The sequence below is a fragment of the Magallana gigas genome, chromosome 7, assembly GCF_963853765.1.
Source record: "Magallana gigas chromosome 7, xbMagGiga1.1, whole genome shotgun sequence".
In the NCBI taxonomy this organism is placed as follows: domain Eukaryota; kingdom Metazoa; phylum Mollusca; class Bivalvia; order Ostreida; family Ostreidae; genus Magallana; species Magallana gigas.
Genome location: NC_088859.1, coordinates 42,693,721 through 42,718,785, shown reverse-complemented (window position 1 = coordinate 42,718,785; position 25,065 = coordinate 42,693,721). Strand labels below are relative to the sequence as shown.

At 34.4% G+C, this 25,065-nt stretch overlaps 2 protein-coding genes across 2 annotated transcripts; one reads left to right on the top strand and one right to left on the bottom strand.

The window, feature by feature from the left end:
• Window positions 1–998: 998 nt before the first annotated feature.
• Window positions 999–15,947, bottom strand: LOC105340739 (coiled-coil domain-containing protein 178). The gene is made up of 21 exons (XM_011446920.4): window positions 15,854–15,947; window positions 13,912–14,056; window positions 13,706–13,774; window positions 12,564–12,761; window positions 12,108–12,272; window positions 11,515–11,727; window positions 11,247–11,397; window positions 11,035–11,104; window positions 10,540–10,682; window positions 10,208–10,361; window positions 9,921–10,016; window positions 9,665–9,801; window positions 9,078–9,261; window positions 8,632–8,763; window positions 8,309–8,401; window positions 7,953–8,066; window positions 7,619–7,764; window positions 7,128–7,213; window positions 6,545–6,618; window positions 1,706–1,855; window positions 999–1,407 (listed from the first exon to the last, which is right to left on the bottom strand). The coding sequence occupies exons 2-21, from the start codon at window positions 14,003–14,005 to the stop codon at window positions 1,096–1,098; spliced, it is 2,781 nt and encodes a 926-aa protein (XP_011445222.3). The 5' UTR covers window positions 14,006–14,056; window positions 15,854–15,947; the 3' UTR covers window positions 999–1,095.
• A 215-nt stretch (window positions 15,948–16,162) lies between these two features.
• Window positions 16,163–24,276, top strand: LOC105340740 (putative Polycomb group protein ASXL3). The gene is made up of 11 exons (XM_011446921.4): window positions 16,163–16,323; window positions 18,055–18,224; window positions 19,011–19,077; window positions 19,225–19,479; window positions 19,655–19,845; window positions 20,022–20,135; window positions 20,281–20,390; window positions 20,529–20,602; window positions 20,832–20,908; window positions 21,078–21,109; window positions 21,355–24,276. The coding sequence occupies exons 4-11, from the start codon at window positions 19,227–19,229 to the stop codon at window positions 23,426–23,428; spliced, it is 2,925 nt and encodes a 974-aa protein (XP_011445223.3). The 5' UTR covers window positions 16,163–16,323; window positions 18,055–18,224; window positions 19,011–19,077; window positions 19,225–19,226; the 3' UTR covers window positions 23,429–24,276.
• Window positions 24,277–25,065: the final 789 nt, after the last annotated feature.

Here is a 25,065-nt window from a genome sequence, read left to right as displayed (position 1 = left end):
GCCTCAGTTATCCAGACGCTTTCATTCCCAAGTTGAATCGTCCGGATAGGTGAAGCGTCCGGATATCTGAAATGTGTCTATTGTTGCCATAAATGAAATTGTATTTGTATACTGTTGATACTAGGTTTTTTTGACTTTCATACCATATAGCAACACATGCTAGAGTTGTCTGTTGATATGAACGTTTTTAGAGATAAAGAACTCTGCTTTATTGTATTATTTTGTCATGAAATATTAACCGGACAAAATGATAACCGAATCTAGCTAAATTCTTTGTGTCCAAGTGTGATATGTGTGTAATACACTGTTGTTCGCAATTTTCCAATTTTTGAAAGTGATTTGGGAAGTCAGTGTGTTTATACGAGCTACTCATGAGAGTCTAGCACGTAAAAAAAGGTGTGAAACTTAATTGACAGGGGTAATCTTTTGTAGTGAATAGGGCATCATCAAATTTTACCGTCCGGTTAAATGAAGCAAGATTAGTAGTAAATTGGTGTTTTGTGGTAAAAACAGACCGTCCGGATCCGGAACGCGGAATTCCAGATAAATGAGACAAAATAATGTATAAAAAATCTGTTCCCAAATAAAATCGTCCGTAAACTGAAGCGTCCGGTTATCTGGCGTCCGGATATCTGAGGCCCCACTGTATACAGAAAATGTTTAAATATCTTCTTCTCAAGATCTACAATTTGTGCCATAAAGCATCCCCAGAAAGTGTGGATTCTAAATTGTTTAACTTTAATTGAGCCCTGGACTAATACTGAAACCCCAAGAGATATACATGTAATACAAAACAACCATTTTTTTTCTTTTGTGAGATTTAATGCAGCCTTACATATATAAATAGGGACTTAGTCCACAGATCTGATAATACTACATGTACATTCTTTTTTATACATCTCTTAAAACTCTTTTATTGACATATAGTTCATAAATGCATTCATATAAGATTCATATATGTATATAATACTATATGAGACATATTTTTCCAAATCTAGTCTCACTGCCTTACAAAATATCACAGACATTAAACACAAATGTAAAAGATTTCATCAAGAGAACTTTTAGAATTGGCAGTGGCCGAGAATCACTCCTCTACACCTGGACCATGGATCCCTGTCTTATTGGAGGTATCACAGGTAGGGGGCTACGCGCCTGTTTCTGCTGATTCTGTTTCTTAATGGCATCCCAGGCAATTTTACGAGCAGTCTGCCCATCCATTTGGTTCTCTAGGAACTCTGTTATTTTCTTCAAAGCAACATTCATTTCATCCTGCAGATCTACCACTTTGTCTGTATTAGACAGGGATTCATTCTCCATCCTGCCAAGCTCTGATTGGTTGTACAGGCCTCTGTATTTGAAATACTCCAACATTGCCCCATGCATTCTCTTTTGCAAGGATTGTAACTGAAAAAAAAAGTACTAGCAATAATTGTTCTGGGTTTTTTTTTCAAATGGTCATATAATATGACTAGCATTAAAGAAATTTTAAGGGTGTTGATGTTCATGAAAGGTCAATCAAGATTCTTAAGGGAGAGGGTGATAGGAAGATTAGTCTAAGGAGTAATAAGAACCTAAGAAAAACATACATCATATAGCAAGTTACTCATGAACAAAGGATACCTCGAAGATCTATTCAGACTGAACGAAGAAGAGCCATGCATTATGAAAGTATAATTTCCTGATATAAAAAAAAAATGATTACCTGTCTGCAGTCTTTGATTGCTGCCTCCTGATTGACCCTGTTGTCAAAATTGTTGAGAAGTTTATCCTTTAGGTTCAGATAATCATTCTGGGCTTGTCTGTACTTGGAAGCAAGTTCTTTATTAACTGCCAATTTGCTCTCTATTTCAGCCTGTTGATAGAAGATAGAATAATTGCAATTGTTATTGATGAGTACGCCGATGTACAAAATTACTTTAAAAAAACTTTTCTTCTTTTTGCGTTAATAAAGTGAACAATACTAGAACTTGTATGAACATGAAATTCAATTTACAAACAAAAGGCCCAGGGGCCACATCGCTCACCTGAGCAACAATTCCCTTAAGGTCAGACGACACGTTCCTCGAGAATCTTTTTTGTACCGTATTTTTAGGGGCATAGGCCGGTATTTTTTTTCTCTGATGAGCGAGCCCCTGCCTTCCCCCGGGATCGCCTAATCTTGGACTCAAAGTTGAAAATTTTTTACAGTAAATTATAAAATCCACTGTTTTTATCAGTTGTACTGTTGTAGCAGTTTATTATGAGGGTTGGGTTTTTTTCATCCCTTTGAACTATTGTTCGATAGTTGTCCCATTGATAATTTTTGTAATGACATCGTGAGTAATAAAATGTACAATACTGTATGAGGTATTTCTTTACAATCCCAATCAAAAGAATTTTTTCCCACGTTCGTGTATGAACCCTTGAAACTATTATTGCATAGTAAAAAAGAAAACGAAACCGGGTAGAATGTAATATGACGGAATTTTTGTGAATTCTTCTGACTGCGTTCGTGGGAATCACTGGTCTTGGGTGTAGAATAAATTAAATGCTTTGTGTTTTTACAATTAATTTTCTGTTGGATGAAATAACGGTATTCTGGTGTCGTGTGTATATACAAAGGTGTGAAACCCGTGACTAAAACACAGCCTGGGGGCACGTAGCCTAGAGTACACCGTTACACTTCATTGCATTAACTGTGTTTTTAACATTACAACTTCTCTGCAGAACGGCAAGTCACTATTTAATTAATTAATGGAAAGAACACAAATTAAATATTTTATGTTTGGTATTTCGTTTTCTCATTCATAGCGATTACAGGAGATAACTCTATTTGAATATGAAACCACGTGTTGAGCTAATGGACGCCATACCCCGTATTTACAAGTAGCTTTCAAAGTATAACTTGATTTAATGAGATTTAGCAATAAGGTTTTAATAGAATATAAAAGGTTTGGTAAAATATTATACTTAGTTCTACCAGACAGAACCACGGAGGTTGATGTTGCAATTAAATCGCTTATCGGCTTATCCCCCAATTCGGCTAGTCTAAGGATTTTTCTTGAATTTTGTCTAAAAATTAGCAAAATGCCCCACATCGAAAAATACGGTATCTCCTCGTAATAAAGAGTTCCAATAAAAAATATTAATTTTATAATTACTTTAAAAATGATTAAAATTTACTTAGATGTGGTAATATGTCTAGATGGTCGAGTGGTTAGAACCGTGGCCGCTCACTGTCAGAAGTGCACAGGTTCTAGAGGTCGTGAGTTTAAATCCTCGCACCGGCGGAGATATAGTTCTATTACAGTGAATTTCGCTGTGGTGTAGAGGTATTTATTTTTATATCAGCAATTCAAGTGTATTTTCAAGAAGATTATATAGGAAATTGCATACTCTAGTATTTTGCAGATATGCCTGGTAAGGTACCCTAATTTTTTGCAAGAAGGCTTGTCAAGGTAGTAGTAAACCATTAACAGATTGCTGGAAAAAGTTATCTAAAATTGAGGAACGTGTCGTCTGACCTTAATTCTGATTAAATTAGCATTACAGTATCAAAATATCTTGACAACTAAGTACAGTAGATCTTGCTAAAAAAATGTGAAAATCTGCCAATTTTTATCCACTTCTTTTTTTTGGGTAAATACCAAGCCCCTTTTGTTGTTGTACCTTTAATAAGATTTTTCTTTATTTCTATATACCCCCCCCCCCATTTAGTGGCCCCACTTTTCTCTAGGGAATCATGGTTTCATCAAACTTAAATCTGCATAACCTGTGCTTTCACAATAAGTACTGAGTTTTGGACCGAAAACTTTCCCAGAATATTTTTAAAGATTTTCTCTATATATTGCTATGTAAAAATTCAAACCGCCATCACGGCCCCGCCCTACCACTAGGGACTGTGATTTTGCAAACTTGAATTTACACTACCCGAGGTAGCCTCTACACAAGTTTAAGCTTTTCTGGCCAAATAGTCTTTAAAAAGAAGATTTTTAAAGATTTTCTCTATATATTCCTATGTAAAAATTCATCCCCCATTGTGGCCTCACCCTACCCCTGGACTAATATGTTTTACGGTGCTACCGTTTTGGCGAGCGCAGCAAGAATTACACATACCTTGCATCATTGTCAACCTATATAGTGTTGTTTAGGTATCAACGAACGTCAAAGAATTTTTAGAGAGTATTGCTCTACAAAAAGTATGCCAAATGTACTAATTTTTATGGTTATGATATATACACAGCAACCCCCTACCCCGAGAGAGAGAGAGAGAGAGAGAGAGAGAGAGAGAGAGAGAGAGAGAGAGAGAGAGAGAGAGAGAGAGAGAGAGAGCCCGGTCCCTGTTTGTAGGTGTGTAATTTCCCACTTTTAAATTTAATGGATTGACTATATGCAATATCTACATTTATTTTTTAACTGTTTTATTTTTTCATTTTATACCTTTTTTTTTTAGTTCAAAACGTCCTATTGTTTATTTCCTCCTTACTCATATACTTACCTGCCTATTGTACGTGTATGCACAATTAGCTTAAAGATGGATCGATATGACACTAAAGTATGGCTCTTGCTAGTATATATTTATATAATCTCTATATAAAAAAAAAATTAAAAACAAATCATATGTCAATGAGGCAGGTATTGCAGTCTATACTGAAATAGCTAGTACACTCATTACAGATGTTTGATCCACCTCTAAATTTATCGCGGGAAATATAGCGCGAGGGCACTGTGACGTCATCCATAACTTTGTTCGTCTTTGTTTACGTATCTCGACTCAATACGAATGTATGGAAGCATGTAACAAATCTTTTGAGTCTCTCCAAAGCATATGTGGTACTCAAAACGTGTCTTCAAACTTTAAGACACCGTAAATTACGAGTTAAAAGACGGCCATTTTTGGCATAGCACCACAGGTGAAAACATTAGAGAGCATTATGGGACGTAGACAAAAAATTTTGTTCGATGAACTGTAGGTTTTGCTCGTTCTTTTTCCTGCGCACACTGGTTCTCAGAGCTTGCTGCGCTCGCTATTATTTAAACAAACTTGAATCTATACGATCTGGGGATGCTTCCACTCAAATTTGGGCTTTCCTGGCCTAATAGTTTTGAGAAAATTTTTTTTACATACAACTTTATCCCCCTATTGTGGCCCCGCCCTACCCCCAGGGACCATGATTTGAACAAACTTGAATCTACATTATCTGAGGATGGTTACACGCCAGTTTGAGCTTTCATGGCCAAATAGTTTTAAAAGAAATTTTTTTAAAGATCTTCTCTATATATTCCTGTATAAAAATTTATCCCCCAATTGTGGCCCCACCCTACCCCCGGGGACCATGATATGAACAAACTTGAATCTACACTACCTGAGGATGCTTCCACTTTAATTTGAGCTTTTCTGGCGTAATAGTTTTTGAGAAGAAGATTTTTAAAGATTTTCTCTATATATTCTTATGTAAAACTTGATCCCCCCAATTGTGGCCCCGCCCTACCCCTGGGGACCATGATTTGAACAAACTTGAATCTACACTATCTGAGGATGCTTCCACTCAAATTTGAGCTTTCCTGGCCTTATAGTTTTTGAGAAGATTTTTAAAGATTTTCTCTATATATTCCTATGTAAAACTTGATCCCCCTATTGTGGCCCCACCCTACCCACAGGGACCATGATTTGAACAAACTTGAATCTACACTACCTGAGGATGCTCCCATTTTAATTTGAGCTTTCCTGGCCTAATAGTTTTTGAGAAGAAGATTTTTAAAGACTTTCTCTATATATTCCTTTGTAAAAATCCATTCCCCCATTGTGGCCCCACCATACTACCAGGGACTATGATTTGAACAAACTTGAATCTACACTACCTGAGGATGCTTCCACTTTAATTTGAGCTTTTCTGGCCTAATAGTTTTTGAGAAGAAGATTTTTAAAGATTTTCTCTATATATTCCTATGTAAAACTTGATCCCCCTATTGTGGCCCCACCCTACCCCTGGGGACCATGATTTGAACAAACTTGAATCTACACTATCTGAGGATGCTCCCATTTTAATTTGAGCTTTTCTGGCCTGATAGTTTTTGAGAAGAAGATTTTTAAAGATTTTCTCTATATATTCCTATGTAAAACTTGATCCCCCTCTCTTGTGGCCCCTCCCTACCCCCAGGGACCATGATTTGAACAAACTTGAATCTACACTACCTGAGGATGCCTCCACACAAGTTTAAGCTTTTCAGGCCAAATAGTTTTTGAGAAGAAGATTTTTGAAAAATACCAACAAATTTTCAATAATTCTCAATTATCTCCCCTTTAAAGAGGGCGTGGCCCTTCACTTGAACAAACTTGAATCCCCTTCACCTAGTGGTGCTTTGTGTCGAATTTGGTTGAAATCTGCCCAGTGGTTCTTGAGAAGAAGATGAAAATGTGAAAAGTTTACAACAACGATGACGACGACAACGACAGACAACGGACAAATTGTGATTAGAAAAGTCACTTGAACCTTTGGCTCAGGTGAGCTAAAAATGTGTGATCTGAAAATTAAATTGCCACTATAATATAGAAACAAACCTCTGTTTGTCTAAGAAATTTAGATCTGTCATCTTTGAATTTCCGATGATTCTGTTCATTGATTTTGAATCGATCTGTAATGATAATAATGGAAAACCATATCAAACACACATTTTAAATGAAATGAAAAGTGAGCAAGCTCACATACTCCATGCTCCCCCATGGTTTAACAATACTCCACATAATGAATAGCAGGATATGCATAAAATACACAAAATATCTAATAAAGGGCAAAAAATCATTAGATAAAAACCTGCAAACATGCTGATCTATTCTTTTTCTTTAACAACAACAAACTACTAAATTCCAAGAGGGCTGATATTCTCAGATAAATAATGGATTTGGAATTATTTGGTAATATGCATGTCCAAACATTGTGTCCTTAACAGTTCCACATTCTTCTGTGCAGTGGTTTAAGAGGAATTGTGCTTACAAAAAAACAGGACTGATGGACTGATGAATAAGTCAAAAATATTATACCCCTTGCAACTCTGTTGCGTTGGGTTTAATAAACTTTGTTTAGAAAACAGCAATTAAATCAAACAGTAAAAGAAGAAAAAGACAAAATCATCATGTTATGTACCCTGTGATTGGTTGTAGGTTCCCCTCAGCCCCTCCTCTATTTTCTGTGATGCCTCTAACTGAAGAGTCAGCTCCTCCAGAACCTCTCTGTCAGAAAAAAATAACACTAAATTACAATACACATCTATGTCTTTACAGACATACCGGTATATATATATTCAAGATGGGGTGAAAAATATCTGTATTTGAAGCTTGTATTATGTTAATGTGTTTATACATGTATTCTGTTTTAGGAACCATAAGCTAGAATCATACAATTGTATGCTTCTACATGTGATGTTACATAGAAAAAGAAACACTTTACTTGTATTGACCATAAATATAAATCAAGGGGGATTTCAGCTTCTTCAAAAGATTCTTATAGTACATATCTTTTTATTGCTATAGAATTATTACATTCAAATATAATGTTAGAATTTCAATTACATGTATTCAATCATTCATGAAAGTGAACAAAAATTTTATTATAAACAAGTCACAACAGATACTAACGTCAGTTCATCAATGGCCTTCTGGGTATTATTGGTCAGCTTATCCATCGTACCCTGCTCTCTGTCCCAGTCACCCATCTGTCTCTCCATCTGTTCTGTCTTCCACTCCATGTGATCCAGACGTTTGTTCAGGGCTAAAACATTATCCTGAAAGAAAGGACAAAGACTTAAATAAGAGATTAAATATCTTCACCAAAATACTTGTACTTGATAATTTCATGGAATAAAGTAATTGCATAAAATCCATGTCTTATGTAACGTATCATGCTTTTGTTCTAAAACATTATATGGTTTAGAAAATATGAATTTGTACAGTCAGAGAATGTTAGACATACTTTGAGGTGTTTGTGATGAGGTTCAATAGAGTCTAGTTTCTCCTTAAACCTCTGCTTTGATTCCTCCTCCTGTTTTTCTGTCTCTTTCAGCTGCTCTTGCAGGGTGACTTTTTTCTGTTTTTAAATAAAGGATTTACTTCAATACATGTAAATGGCACTGCGCAAATTTGCTGTACTTTTTATTTTGGATTCATCATACAAATATTTCAAATCATGGACACAGTTAAGTAATTCTACATATCGTTAGGAATTCATTATAAGATTGTTTCATTGTAAAGTTGTGTAAAGAATTAATTTTTTCAGATATATGGGTGAAAATATCATGAATGAAAGTATCAACTCTGATTTGGATTTACCTGTAATCTGTCTCGCTTGGCAGATCTCAGCTTCTCTACCTTTGTCTTCACTTCATTAACCACATTGACAACATCATCAGCGACTTTCTTGGCCTATGAATGAATTGAAAAGAGGATTCTCAAAGTTGCACAACTACAGTATTCAACAGCATGAAATTCTCTTGATTCTTACATATATCAAGATATTGGTATCACTTTTTTTGATGAATCAGCTTTTCATGTTATTGAAAGAATGACAATCAACTTAGTAAAAGTCTCTTTATGTCACAAAAATATATTACATGACCATATGTCAAATAAAGCACCCAACATTTTATTCCTACCTTCTGATTTTTGACCTGGGTGTCGGTCTTGTATTTGGAGAGATCTGTAGTATCATTAGAAATCCTGGCCACTAGTACAGTCCTTGTGTGTACCTCGTCCTTCACTTGCCTCCTCAAAGTGTCTGCAGTACCCTGCAAATCAAAGAAGAATCAATGTCAAAATGGCAACTTATTATCTCTAGTTGAATACATTAAAAATACAAAGTGATGTCGGAGTGAATTAATATCTGATTTCATGTATGCATATAATCAATTGTTAGACCCATTCTAGCAATGTAACTACCAGTACATACAAAGCTTTGTATTTACAAGACAAAGAGATTTGTGAAATCACTCACAGATAATACGAAAGTTCAGCGCGACAATTGTCGCGCGTAGCAGCCTAAGGGTTAAGTACTGATAGAATGTTAATATAATGATCACAATCAATGCAACTTCATTTCTACCTTGAGACTCTCTTCCATTTTGAATGCCTTTTCCTCCTCATTTTGTAGCTGTTCTCGAATTGTCTGGTTAATGGCCAACACTTTGTTGTATTCCTCCATAGTAACGGCCATTTGCTGACCTAATTTCACCATCTCCTTTTGGATACGAGCAATATTCTTCTCATCAGCAACCTTCTGTCTTTGACTAGAAAAGTTATAAATGAGAAAAAACATCATGTTACTTATCCAGCAATTGACAGATTCTGTACTTTAACCTTATTATGATTGATAGAAGAGTTTGTATTTATATACACTACAAGTGTCAATTGTTTTTCAGCATTGGTAAGCATAATGTGGTTTTTTTAAAACTCTAGTATGTTTCTGACAATATACCTAAAAGGCAAATTTTACTTTCAGCCACTTTAAAGACCCTAAACATTCAACATGTGAACACCAACCTCTTTTGATCAATTTAGCTGGTCAAGTTGCAAGCAGACAAATATGCCCCCAAACTTGGGTTTTGGATCCATAATACAATATAATTATGGTGTTAATTAACTATTTATAAAATCAGCTGTGTTATTTAAAAGTGAACACTTCAATCTTACCAATCAGTTATTTTATCATAAAAGTCCTGGACTTCCATTTCGGCCTCTTGATTCTTGAGTAAGATTGCTCTCAACTTTCCATCTTTAGCCTTCACTTTGTTTTCAAGATCACGGATTCTACTATCATTTTTCTGTTTCTATAGAGCAAATAAAATTTAAGGTTAATAGTATGCTTAAGCTTGCTTGATTAATAGATTTGTTTGAAAAATAATTTACAAAACAAATGATGATATCCTCAAGCCTGAAGGATTTTTACCTTTGCAACAAGTTCTTGTTGCAGCTGAATGTTCTCATTTTCAAGCCTGTTGTGTTCAAATTCAGCCTCTGCTATTTTTGTCTGGATGTCTCTTACCTAGTGAAAAAACAAAACAATGTGTAACAAATCTCACACTATGCTCCTAGAATCTAAATTCATGCAGTCTTAAATACAGTAATTTCACTGTCAATAAAAACATTTCAATTTTAAGAATAAAACTACCCCAGTATATAACTGTCTGTGCTTCAAGCTGTGTTATTTTAAATGAAACTTATATAGATATTTACTTTGGCAGCCTGCATTTCTTCGGCCACTTTGGCATTCTCGTTCTTGACATCCAGAACCTTGAGTTCCTCATCATTGTCCTTCAGCTGTTGCTTCATATCATTCACCTGATGAATGTAGGCATTGTAAGTCATCTTGGCCTGGGAGTACTCCTCACTGAAAAAATATCCAATCATATTCAAAATCATTTTTATTATTTCACATTAAGCATTCCATGTAAAAATCATACCTAAATGTAATGTTTCCTATATGTCCTCCAAGTAGAGATAAATAAATGTATTGTATAGAATCTTCCCCAGTTATTTATATTGCATTTTCCGATTTATTTCCTTACCTAATAGCAGTGAGAGCATCTCTGACTGTGTCCAACTCTTTCTTGATATGCCCCCTCTCTGTCTGAGCTTTCTTTTCTGCCTCTGATGACTTGGCTTTTGTCTTCTCTTGTCTTTCTTTAGTATTATCCAATTCTGTTGTTGTCTGTTCAAAATGACATTTGTTTTTACATTCAGTGTTTCAATACTATGAACAAATCAAAATGTTCACACCAATTATATATCAAAAAAATACCAAAAGCCAGGTTGCTTAAATCTATCTCTACACATATAATACAAGTATTTAAATGGTAACTGTTAAAATAGCTATATTTAACACATACTGAATACATAAATAAATACATGCATAGTTATCTCAACTACTCTCATATTATTACCAGAATACCAGTAAACATGTATTTGAAAAACCCTGATGATGAAAGTACATGTACTTAATATACAATACATATATAAAACTATTACATGTACTGTATTCAAATATAATGATCTCCACTTACTGAATTTTGTGCATTTTTAATTTTTTCCATGGCAAGCTTTTCCAGTTCTAACTTCTCTTCCACCAGAGGTCTGCAATAGTAAAATTCGGAATTTTAACTTACCAGGTATGTTCTGGTACCTACATGTACTGGAATATCATTAAACATTGAGATTCCTATCTATAATCATACCAAAGACCTCCTTTTAAATCTAAAATGAGGTTCATACTTACATGTGCTTTTTCACAAATTCAATGTCATCTTTCAGACGTTTGTTAAGCAGCTCTGCAGCACTGGTTTTGTTCTGCACTCTCTGTAAATTTCTGCCTCCATAGTTACAATGCCAGGAAAGCTCGTTCAAATCCATAATACAAGCCTCATGTTCTGTTCAAGTGAACAAGAAATGTTGTGTAATAAAAGCCATGCCATAAGTTACATTAGGGTTGCAACATGATTTCATTCTTTACACAATGGTATTTTTCTTTTTAAACATTTTTTTACCCCTTTGAACTATGGCAGGAAGTTCAGTCATTCTGCGCAAACAGAGATTGTCTATTTTGTTGTTAAGGCGCACCACTCTGTCCTTCTCATTTTTCAGACCTTTCTCTGTTTCTATTCTATCATTTTCAAGCCGGGCCAGCAGTGTTATAACCTCCTCAATAACATCTTCAGCACCTAAGTAAGGAATATCAAGGCCCCCTTGTTGTTCGGTATCTGTAAACAGCATACAAAGATTATAGAGTTGACAAAAAAGGATTTTTGACATGGATAGAAATTAATAGAATCACAAATATTGTACGTATCATACTTCAGATTTGAAATTTGGTTTCAGTTCTACCATGAAACAGCACCTCTGAATTTCAAAGAGACTGGGTGGTCAACAAATAACCCACTAGATCTACCTTAATTACAGAGATTTTTTAAAGCTATAAACTTTATAGTAAAAGTAAATTCCATATATTTTAGAATTTAAAATTTGAAAATTTCCCTACATCTTTATACAGAACTCTTCCTCTCTAGGAAATTAATACAGTCTAAAATGGCCTTGACCTCCCGGTCCTCTCAATTGCACAGAACATACAGTCAGAACCTACCCTGAACAGCCCCTACTCCATTAATAGACAAAGGAGTAGCTGGGTGACTGGATAATGTTGAAGCAGATTTCCTAGAGTGGGCACTAGAGTTCCTTTTTTCTCCGCTTCCTTTTCTCTCTTCATCATCCATGGACCTTGAAAACCTTAGCTGTTTCTTGCTGCCAACTGTTTTAGATAAAAAAAATATTAAATCACAAGTCTGCTCATCAGTATCTTCAATATTCATGATTTCTGGAGAGAATCCATTTTCTTTATCCTCTTTGTTAATCTTTTATTCTCACTTTTTTAAATCAATGCTAGGAATTTTCGATGTTATCGGTAATGAATTATGATCATCAATGGATTTTACATACTGAATATTTAAATTATTAGAATAAAATTTGTTCTTATCTAATATCTATTTTCTATGAATATGGAAATTCAAGTCCAGTCAGCTGAGGGTTCCATAAGAATTACCTTGTCTTAATGCTACAGCTTGGTCTTTGCATTCCTCTTCCCTTTCTTTGAACCATTCTTCAATTATGCCCTGTATCAGCTCTAAGTGAGAGACTGCTTTATTTACACATGGTGAGGTGTTCTTTGTTAATTCACAACTTTTTCGTCTAAAGACCTGAGGAATTTTGGGCCAATTTTGAGGCAGAGGGTAAACTTTATCTGAAAAAAAAACATCAAAGAGTTGAAGCTTGAAATCTGGGTGAAAATTGTAAAAAGAAGAACTTAAATTATAAATGTTCATATTTTGTAATGAGTTTTCTAACAGTATGCCTTGTAATGGAAGCTCCAACAGAGCTTTTGTGTATGAGCAGCTGCTCCAATAATATAAATTAGGGATGGCAATCTCTAACAGGTTACTTGGTTGGAACAATGATAACCAGTTACAAAATCAGAATTGGTTAGTCAAGTAAAATAAAAATAATGGATATTGTAATGCAATTTCAAAATAAATTTAATTTTTTTCTTTCAAGACTATCTGAACAAATTGATTCGGGGTCTGTCAAGACCCCAGGGCTTGTGAAAGAAAATCAGTCAGTAGGTGTTAATTAAAATGACTATTGAAACAACATGTTTCTGCCTTGTCTGCTCATGCAGCTGTTAATTAAGTACCATTATGATCTATGTACAGTGTGTTTTTTTTTACTTTTTTCCCCAACATCAATTTATTACATAAAAAATGCTATTTTCTAAAGTGGGTACATGTTACATGTGCTATGAAATGAAAGGATAATCATTTCAAACAGAGTTCTATAACTTATCATGGGAAGACTTTGATATGATGAGTATAACTGACTAAGAAATTGCAACATGTGGTCATTGCAACTACATGTATTTTATAGCTGTTTGCTAGTTGTTGAAAATTTCTTTTTGAATAATTATTAAATTAGATATAATTTTATATTATATTTTGATTTACATGTAAACAGAATGTTCATATCGTGCTTTCTGTGTTATTTATAACAATTCTTAAAAATAATACCGTAATAACATGTCAAAAACCTGCACATTTTGATACGAGTAACATACTGAGTAATCGGTCAGAACGAATTGCGATTAACCAATTATTATGAAATGAGAAACTCCACTTGCTATACCATGTTTACCTTGGCTTTCCTCTGCTTCATTCTCTGCGAGTCCTTGATCTAATTCAGTTGTGTTAATATATTCTGCATCTAAAAAAACATACATTTGCTCTTTAAACATGTTTTAACTTCAACACTAATAAAAATTGTTTGCATGATATTTGTTTGACAATAATTGCATGCTGAACATCATTTATATTTCAGTCAGTAAAAATTAACTGAAGTACTTTGAGTGGTGTTTTCCCGTGGAGTACTTTTAGGAAAATCTTCTGTATTTGTTCTCTCAATATCCTCCACTCGCACAACTTTTAGAGCTGACATGTTGAAATATTTTACATAATCAGTGTAAAATTGCTTCTGTTTGTTCTACATCTGAAAGAATAAACTTCAAGTATTAATTAACACATGACTTAAATTGTTTACTGGATATTTGTAATTCTTGGTGTGCCATCTGCTTGATAAGATTTTACATTCTTATCAATTACTATAATTAGACTTTTTACTTTGCTAATTTTTTTAAAAATCCATTTTGTTCAAAATCAATATATACCCCGGTAAACTTCGAAAAACTTGTTTTTCAAAATATCCCTTCAACCCAAATTGTAGAGTTTGTTGATGGATTTATTACAAGGATGACAGTGAAAAATGACAGGGATTTCAAAGCATATGTAGGCTCTATGACCCATGGTGTGGGAAATGAAATGAACTGAGGCTATACATTCATCTTTAAAAAAACTTGACTGCACCTCAGAATATAACATGACTGTCAAATTTGCCACGCAAATAAGCATTTTGGGAATGTTACACCACATGTTGTATTTTCCATGTAATTAAGAACAAATGGATCAAACATCACCTTTTACTTTAAAGCATACTGGCCTAAGACGAATTCTCGCCAAGGATCATTTCTCGCCAGTTCATTTTTTACATCATTTTTCATATATAATTTTATGTGCTGATAAAATGACGTATCAATGCACTGGCGAAAATTGGTCTAAGGCCAGTATAGTTATTTCCTTATACCTCATACATTTCCTCAATTGTAATTATTTTATTTATATGTACAAATACATGTACAGTAATACTTTTAAAATACTTTTAATGTGTCCACATGCAGAGAAAACGTAACACATCTATGGCAATTGTCTTAGACCAAAAAGTTAGGAATTTCAAACAACAAAAAAGCAAAAGTGACACCCCTCTCCTTTCAACAAAGCTTTAAAAATGTTCAGAATCTACATGGCACAGAAGTGAGAAATAAATTGCTTGAATATAATTGCAGAAATGATAAGAACAGATAAAAACACCTAATCATATCATTAAAAACATTAAATTAGTCAAATAAAATAAAAGAAATGTACAAAATGAATAATTGTTTAATTGAATAAATGTAAGAACCTAACATTTTTCAGGATTTATATATATCACACTTTACATTGGCCAGAAATTAGTCCTGACTTTTACCCCATTTCATTTGTAACCAGTAACAATTAAGGCACTGTTTTCTGGTGACAAAAGTAACATATATTTTTTTTAAAAAAATGTTTATTTTCTTTCCACTAGATGGTTAAATAGGTACATATAAACAGGTGATAAGTTTTTTTCAACCCCATTCACAGAGTACCTGCGGGACACCAAAATTCACGGAATATGAATTAAAATTTGTACAGTTAATTATTTGAGTTTCTCACTAGTCGCTTTATGCCTATATTCAATGAGAAGGTATGTAAACTGTCATTTGGGATAATTATCTCACTATAAATCCATATCAGAAATTGTAATTATTAAACACAATATGAAGTTTTAAAGCATACAAAGCTTTATTAAACATTTAAAATAAGACATTTGCGTCAATATACATATATATGCTGGTTTAGAAATAAGGTGCCTTATCAGGAGAATTTAAGCGATATTTTTATATAGTTTTCTGTACCTGTTTTTATTGGCCATGGTACAATGGGGAGTTTTTCCTACCAAATTTCAGTCTTTTTTAAGGCAAGGGCCCCTTGAGAGTTTTGTGGTCTTCAACTTATCACATGTATGTATGTACCATAACTATACATTAATTAGTATCAAATATTTGTTCTAAATATTAAACAATGTAAAATGCATATTTGGTTTACATATAATCTTCTTGAATAACTTAAAAGGCATCTTCTCAATGCTAACCTTGTGATTGTTTATGTCATCCAGTCCTCCATTTTTTAGTTTCCAAGCAGTGTTTGTATCGTGAAATATGATTGGATGTTATTATTCGTATGAATCCGGTTCAAAAGAAGATATGCTGCGAATCCGTTTGTATAAATCACTCAAAAGAAAGACAAAATCGAATGCATTTAAACAATTAAGAACATTTCATCGGAATAATTCATACCATATGTAACAATGTATTGAAATTATTATAATATTTTTCCAGTATCAAATTAAAATAGTTTATCAAAGTGTCCTCTTTCCATTTTTATCCGCATAAAGTAAAACGTTTTGGCAGATTTACCTTCCAAAATGGCGCTTGATGTTGATAAAAAATTCTTTTGTATTGAAAGTTAATTTACCTTTTTACAATGTAATCATTTGACCAATGCAGAAAAAAGCAGTTCAAAAAGAAGAAAACAAGAATATGGGTTGAAGCAGCTTAAGTTGTAAGATGTTATTTCATGTATTCATGTGTACTTTTTTTAACTGTGAGAATGCTGTTGAGTGATGTTGTGATAGTTTTTATAATTTTGATTGAATGCAAAAGTTGATTTTACTAAAGGTTCATGTTAGAAAATTTATTTACAACTTTGGAATGAATGTCGAACGTGAAAACGCAAAATAGCAACATATGTTTGATCCTGTACACACCTTAATGCATGATATTTCATGTGGCTTGTACACTTTGTTGCCTTGTGTAAAGTGTTGCATCTGATGCTTTTATGTTTGATTTCTTAAATATCCTTTTCATATAATATCCTTTTCATATAATATGTAAGCGGTGTGACCGCTGGACCGAGTGCAGATTAAACACAGTGCAGTTGTATTTTTGTAGAACAAAAATTTATTTGAAATGCACACAGTAGGATCCGCCTGATTGCCTACTCAAATCATAAGCAAAAAGTAAACTAAATGTCACATGCTCAGACTACATTATGACGTCATGTTTCATATGATAAACATAAAAGTTTTGTCCTCGAAAATAGCTGAAGAGAGTTAAGCGATTCCAAAAAAATTTATTTCCTCTTTAATTGTTTATCAGTTGACTACCAGTAATGAAATTGAATACTTTTTTCAGTATCTAAAAGATCAGTTATTTTGTGTTAATGTTTTAATTTCCATCTAGAACTAGTCGTGTTTCTTGATTGAAGCCCTATTGAAAATTATCTGGTTTCCACTTTAATTTCTTTTAATTAAATTACCTTCAATTAAAGCATTGGAAATTAAGTTTTTAATAAAGATTAGGGGCAATTAACATTGATAAGTGCCAGTCAATCAATGATCGAACTAACTTTCTGAAAACAAAACGGCCCTGGGCTGGAAGAATTTTTTTTAGGCCTTACTATCTCTGATTCAACCCTCACATTCACAGATTTTCATATATATACGTGTTACCATTAATCCTCACTTCGATATACACTGAAAAATAATAATTTAGATGGTTGCTAGTGGAATCTAGACATATATATTTCACATACCAATATTCTTTAGGACATCAATTTTGAGTTTCTATTTTATTTTAAGAATAAACAACGACATTTTATTCACAAAACACATACTTGAGTTTATGTTCGAATTGCTAATATTACAGCAAATATTCTTAACTGACCCATGGTTACACTTTTTATGCTAAGCATGCTATGCTATGCATACCAATATAATTTCTTGTTCGTCAGACATGTAATGAAAAAAAGTACGAGCAGGCGAGCGATTCAATACTAAAAATATTTTTTATTATTGTAAGCCAAACTTGTCCGAATGGTTATATTTTTTATGCTTGTTTCTGATTTATAAATTAAAATATGAAAAATAGAGCGGGAATATAACAGAAACCAGTGCTGAACGTACTGGATGCAGGAAATTAATGATAATATTGTTTGTTCACTTCTATTATCATACAAGTGCACAGGGTCTGGTGAACAAGAAATTATATTGGTGTGGCCTGATATATTGATGAAAGTGTGGTATAATATTATATATCTTGCACCTACTGGTCACATCAATGACAACTTATTTCAACAATATCTAGAGACAGCTTGTAAGGGATATTGTCTTAGTCTTTTCTGTAATGAGAAACAGAATTGAACAATGTAAAGGTTTCAAAACCAATTTTTTATTAGAGTTTGAAACTTTGAAGGTCAACTGTCATCTGATTTCTGGGTCTTTGTATTTTTCAGATACTGACTGATACCTGATTTCTCCATAGATTTTCAGCAGTTATTCACAACCTTACCAGATTCAGCAAAAGTTGGCTTTTGTTTGGTTGACTTGCCTCTGTTTTGTTCAACATCTCACAGAAGTTGCAGTTTATGAAGTTTTACATGTATATTGTGCCTATGGTTTAATGGTATGAAGTTTCATGTTTTCCAATTTTTAGGTCACCTGATTCATTCAGATGACCTTATTTCAATTGGTTTTTGTCAGTTGTATGATGCGAGTGGTTTGTCGACAATTTTACATTTATAACTTCTTGAAATCACAAGGCCAATTCTTACCATATTTGGTTGGAAGCAATTTTAGGAGAGGAGGAATCTAAATTGCGAAATTTATTACTTTACAACCTCTGGGGCCTCATGGGTAGCGCAAAATATGCACCCCAAAAAAAAAAGGCCAAATTTTAAATGCATGGTTATGATTTCCATTAAGTCCTCTACCAAAAAGTGTGAAATTAGTGCCCCTGGGTCAAAGGATTAGGCCCTAAGGTGGGGCCGATATGGCCATATTGTAATCTTAGAGAATCTTCTTCTCTACTCCCATATATATTTGAAGAAGAAAAAATCAAAATATATGGATGTGATTTTCATGAAGCTCTCTACCATATAAATTGTGAAATTCATTGCCCCTTGGTAAGAGGTTCAAGATTCCTATGAATCTGCCTGTGGGGCCTCTTGTTAAAAGAATATTAATGTAGATGTATTAAAACTTGATGATTTTAAGATTAAAAGATGCATGACAATAATTAGCTTGAGTGGGTGTACTGATCATAGAATGCAAGGGTGTTTAAATGTTTATAACAAGAAAAATCTTTTCTTAATCCCTTTTACAATGCATAAATGATTGCCTATAGTTGATTAACAATTTTAATATAAGATCACATTTTAAAGTAATAGTTTTATATGTTTTGATTGCACAGTCTTTGCCTTGCTGTCTGAAGTCCATTGTATGATTGAAAGAACCTTAGAAGTCAAAAAAGGAAAATGGTAAATAAGCACACATAATTTTCTTTTACATAAAAAAAATGAGAAAATTTTTCTTTATGATTTAATTGCTAAGGCACCAGATTTCATTTTTCACTGTAAACAAATTTCTAGTTTAATATAACTAGTATATTTTACTTATATTTCCAGTAATGTTTGTAAAGATTCTAAATGGTCACAGAACAACACTACCAGCAGTAGCACAATCAAATTATGACCAACAGATTTCACTAGACAATATAAAGGAAGACTTGACCACAGACACTATGTCGACAGAGACCACAGATGGCGGTACTAGTAACTCCAGTGAGAGCACAGCACTTAGGAGGAGTATGCGCCAGCAGAAGAAGAAACGTCCAGACTTTCCGAGAATTATCATTAAGCCAATTCCACCCCCAAAAGAAGGTATGAATTAAGGGGATATTACTTTGTATATATAACTTGGATCTGCTTAATTGATAAAGATATCTGTAAAACTTTATGACAACTGCTAAATTCAAGATGTGTGGCATTTTTGGTTCAAACATGCTTTTTGTATTGTTTGATAAACATCAGTGAACAAGTCTTGATTTTCTCACAGAGGAGAAGCCAAGGGAATCCACAAGAGAGACATTCACAAGTACGAAGTTAGAGAATGGAATAAATCATCACAGCTCGGACGATAATCAAAGTGACTCCTCAGAGAATCATAAATCTCCCGGTTTATCGGGATTCCAGAAAACACAGACCATGAGGGAAATGCTGGCCGGCATTCCGGGCATTAGCATGAAGGTGTGTTTATGATTTGGAATTTGTCAAACTAAATACTAGTATATAAAATAAATTGATAATGGTTTGAATCAGACAGCGTTTATTTTTTAGTTTTCTGCTCTATGAATGTAATGATCCTAACCGTAAACACTATAGCTGTCTTAAGTAATTTTTTCCTTACCTTTTTTCTAACATAGCCAAGAAAAAGCAGAAACAGAAAGCTCAGTCATGCTGCACAAATTGCCCAGACTAAGGAGGGGTGTATTGACTTGGAAACACCAGACTCAATTCTGGTCAACACAAACCTTAGGGTAGAGTATTGATGTAACACCAAGCATAACATCAAACCAAAGCAATTTATTCAAAAAGACTTCAATTAAAGCACTGTAACTCTAATAGTTATTCAAGTCTGGAAAGATGCACTATGTAATTATGTAATCTATGTCTGGTTTGTAGGCTTTGTTCAGCAGATCCACATTCAATCTGTTACCAGTCCACTACGAGCATAAACTCTTACAGCTTCTTCCAGAATGTGACAGAGTCATTGAATCAGAGAGCAAATTTAGGTTGGTTTACATTACCAAGATTCTTTTAAAAGCTGACATACGCCAGTAAAGCATTGTACATATAATGCAACATTTTACTCAATCACCTTCAAGTTGAGTCACTTTTAGAATTTCAATCCAGTCTTGATTGTGTTTCAGGTTAAGCTCAACTGCATTTAACAATGAATTCTTCAATAAGGCCTGTGAAGAATGGAGGGAGAGACTCTCAGAAGGTTGGATCTTTTTCATGTCATATTAACAATGGCAGCATTTGACAGATCCCGTACCTCTAAATGAAGTCTGTCATTAACATAAGTCAAAAAGACAAAAGTTTTTCTTTCAATTTTTAATGAGACTTTGATGCAACATTCTCTGTGGCATTACATTATACATGTATTTATAAACATACAGTGTCTGTAAGTGTATAATCAAAAAAGTTACAAATTTGCTATCCATTTATAGGGGAGTTTACTCCAGAGAATCAGTTACGACTCAAACAGGATGAAGAAAAGGAACAAACCAAACTGGATCCTTGGAAGGTTTGCATTTGTTTAATCCACTCATATAAAATTATCACTATCCATTCCTGGACCATTCATTTGTTCCACTCATTAAATACTCTCCATTATTAGCTGTAAATGTATTTCCGTTGCACTGTTTGTGCACTGTTTGTAATGAAATGTATTAAAATATATGCTTTCACTTCAGGCAAAGCACTTTGAACCAGTTTGGGGAAAGAGGTAATTATTTTTTTTTCTCAATAGTTACTTGACAGGATGTATTGATTTATGAGATATACAGTTATTGTACTGGTTCCTTTTAATTCATGATTTAAAACTTTACAGACTAAGAGTAAATATGAACTCACTAATTTGAGTCAACGTTTTGCTAAGATGTATATTTTTAATGTACAAGCATTTTTTGTGTAACTTTAGCCATGTGTTTCTATATACATACATCAGAGTTATATTTCTTTCTGCAATAGGTTCAGTGGACAAGTTGTTCCTAAGGCTGATATTCCATCTCCCCCACCCCAACCTCCAATTCCCAAAATGAAAATCAAGCCATCGCTCAAGAAAGGCACAACAAAGGTGTCAACATTAATAAAACAGGAGAAGATTTCACAAACTGTTTCTCAGCCAGTGGGTACATACGTAAAAGAAGCTCCCTCACCTCAAAGTGGGCTGTTGTTGAAGATTTCTCATGACAAATCAGAATTTGTTACAGAAAGAAGTGACAGAAGTGTGATGCGTCAGACATTGAAGAGATCGTTATCAAGTGATATTAAAAATGAGGAGGAGGGGGAAAGTCCATCCAAAAGAAATCGTGTGACAGTGCATTCCCCTCTGAAGACAGTTATTCAAGTGTGTACTGCAAATCAGATGGCAAAAATCACGAAACCTGTTTCTTTGGATGTGAGCCCAAGTGCGAATCAGCCCAAACAAGTCTCACTATTAAGCTCTGCTACCTCACCTATTCTTTCACAGATGCAACAATCGAACTTCTCTCCTACAAGATCACATCCAAATGTTTCTCCCCCCAAAGGATCTCTAGATATATCACCCCAAACAAGGACTCTTGCGCAGATTAAAGTTCAGACACAGGCAGCAAGAGGCATACCTATCCAGATAGAGAGACAAACTAGAACTCTGGCTCAAATCAAAGCGGAAACCAGAGCCAAAATTCAAATGAGAAACCAAGCAAAACCGCAGGAGCCAAGTGTCCCAACAACTGTGAAAAAATTGACATTCCCAAATGCAACAGTTGCAAGGCAGGTGCCAAACATTTTACATGGGAGACAGCGAAATATGCCCAGCAAGGCCCCCTCCTCTCCTCCTAATCCCAATATTCCTGAACCTCCAGAAGAAACGAAGGATGGAATTAAGTTAAAAAGATCTTTACAGATCTGTAAAGATGTGATTAAGAAAACTGGAGGACTTTCATATCAAGTCAATGCAGATGGCAAAGTCAAAATTAATACTCCTGTTTCAGTTACAGAACAAATTATTATTTCAAAACAGGATATAAAGCCATCAGCATCATCTCCATTGACACAGAGTACTAAAAGTGCCTCAAAAGTTGTGTTTGCCAATACCCTTACTTCTGAACATTTGACAACATCCCTTCCATCAATATCTGGTATTCTTCCTACATCCTCCAGTTTTCAGACTATTGCTGCTGGAAATGCAGACACGTCTGGACAGTATGTTGTGCGTGTGACTAAACCCCCAGCTTTACAGACGCAGGCTGCAACAGCTAGGGTGGTAACAGTACCGGGATCAAATGCAAAATTCCTTATCCCCTCTGGGATTTCAACAACAGCTGTTGGCAATTCCAGTATTGTACAAATTTTGAACTCTGCCCCTGGTTCTAATTTAGTGACTATGCAATCGCTTCAGCCCTCTCGAGCCTCCAGTGCTCCTCCTCGAAATGAAGTTAACCCCACAAGTGTTCAAGTGCAGGCTGTGTCACGCTCAGCCAGTGTGGGATTAAGCAGCAACCGTGTAGAAGCTGGTACTTCTCAACAACATCTTCAGTATTTATTGCAACAGCAACACCAGAATCAGCAACGACAGAGGGTTTTAAAACTTCAACAACCAGTCTCTACGGAAACTAGCACCTCTCAATTAAAGACTGCAGATTCTTCCTCAACTCCAGAAGGAAGCTCTGCCGAGGGTAATTCCGAGTCGGTTCAACAAAGTTCAGCTCCTGGTTCATCCTCTGCTGTCAAAACAGTTCAGTCTCCTGTAGCCACTGTGTCAAGGGTAATAGTCAGCAGTGCCAGTCAGCTAGTCAGTCAGATGAAGAAGGACGCTCAACTCGGGAAAACTTTGACAAATCAGGCCTCGGTGGTGACCGTTCCATCGTCAACAGGAAATGGCACAACAAAGATTGTTCTGCCAACTGCAATATTAACAAGTGCCCTGGCAGGGGGTGAAAATGCGAACTGTGCTTGTAGTTTGAAAGCAATGATCATGTGCAGGAAGTGTGGTGCGTTTTGCCACCATGACTGTATCGGACCTTCCAAATTGTGTGTAACATGTTTAATTACCACTTGATTTTGTGACTAGGAGTGCTGACACAGTCATGTTGTTACTAGCAATCATGCTGAAATATTAACCCTGTTTTGTGTCATGATGTTTTCAATTTTTTTAAAAGAATATTTTGGGGAAAAACAGTCTACTAAGATACTAATGTAGTTGAATGGAATGAAAGGAGTTGGACATAAAATATAAAGAACATACTGCTAAAGCTTGATATTTTCATTATCTTAATCTATCAAAGTTATTTTATTAAAGTGTGTGGATGTACTTTGAATACCAATATTAATCCTGTTAATGTTTGTATGACAAGTCGAATCTAGGTAAATGTGTTTGACAAGAGAGAGCAAGGTGTAGAATTCCATCGTATTGTGAATCTCATGTCTAGATGGTCGTGAGAGTTGTAAGATCAGTTGATGCACAATGTTCATGTATTGTTTTGGAGTAAATCACAACCATTGAACATTCAAAACTTTCTTGAATTTCATATCAAAGCTGAAAAGTACCAGTTGTTTGCTATAAGCATCAGATTTTGCACTTAATATTCAAAACTAAATTAAATCTTTTGTGAATAATGCACTTTCTATGAAATTTCACCAAACTATATCTCATTAAGGTATCCAGTCATGTGCATGTATTAATGCCAGCCCTGTCTGATTATCACTTGTATAGAACTCCATGTACAGCTGGATTGTAAGCATGTAATGAAAGGAATGAAGTGTTATACACTTGGATGGAAGGCATCTGATATAGCAAGACATCGTGAAACTGAGTCGAATGTTTGATGAGAGTGAATTATTGTCCAAGTGAAGAGTTACTTTGTTTTTAACAGCAAAAACTGTATATTAAAAGGTTTTACATCAAAATTTGTTTTCTATTTATTTGTATAATTATTGTTAGAGTTTAAAATGGATGCTAATCTTTAAATTTGTGTTTCACATCTACATCAGTTCCCCTCCCCCTACCTGATAAATGTGCTATACATTGCTTTATTATACTTTGCTTGATATGCTGATTTTTCTTTTACTCTGGTGTGTTATTGAATGCCTTTCATATTATGATTTACTTGCAAATGCCATTGCATTCATAAAATGAGTAGCATCCACAATATCAACTACTGCATACCTGTTAATTTGGTTTTGGTGGAGAATTGAACAATGAAGGGGAGGGGGTATCTCGCTTGATCATAATGCCAAAAATAAGTACTATTCTTAAACCAATTGAATACGCTTGTTTTTAAAGGTTTATCAAATGATCTAAAAGGTTCACACATATGAAAAGAAATTGATCACACATGTGCAATAAGAAGCCCATTACTAGTACCTGACAATAATTTCGTTTTCAGACTTGCTTGCTTGCAATATAAAACTGATATACCCTCGTCAATCATACCAGTGTATTTTCTATTTACTAAATAATTGAAATGGGATTGGAAGTTGTGGACTGTTTTTTGGGTGGGAGGTGTTAGACCTCCAAAGTCAAGTTTCCATGTTTTCCCCCCAAGCGAGTCAAATAAAAGGGGTTTCAGTTCATTCTTCATTGTCTGAGGATATTTTACTGAGGACTGTTGGCACATGCTCTGTGTTTAAAAGGAATTATATTTACTCGTTAAATACATCTTTATTCGATCTGATTTTCTCCAAATCAAAAATACC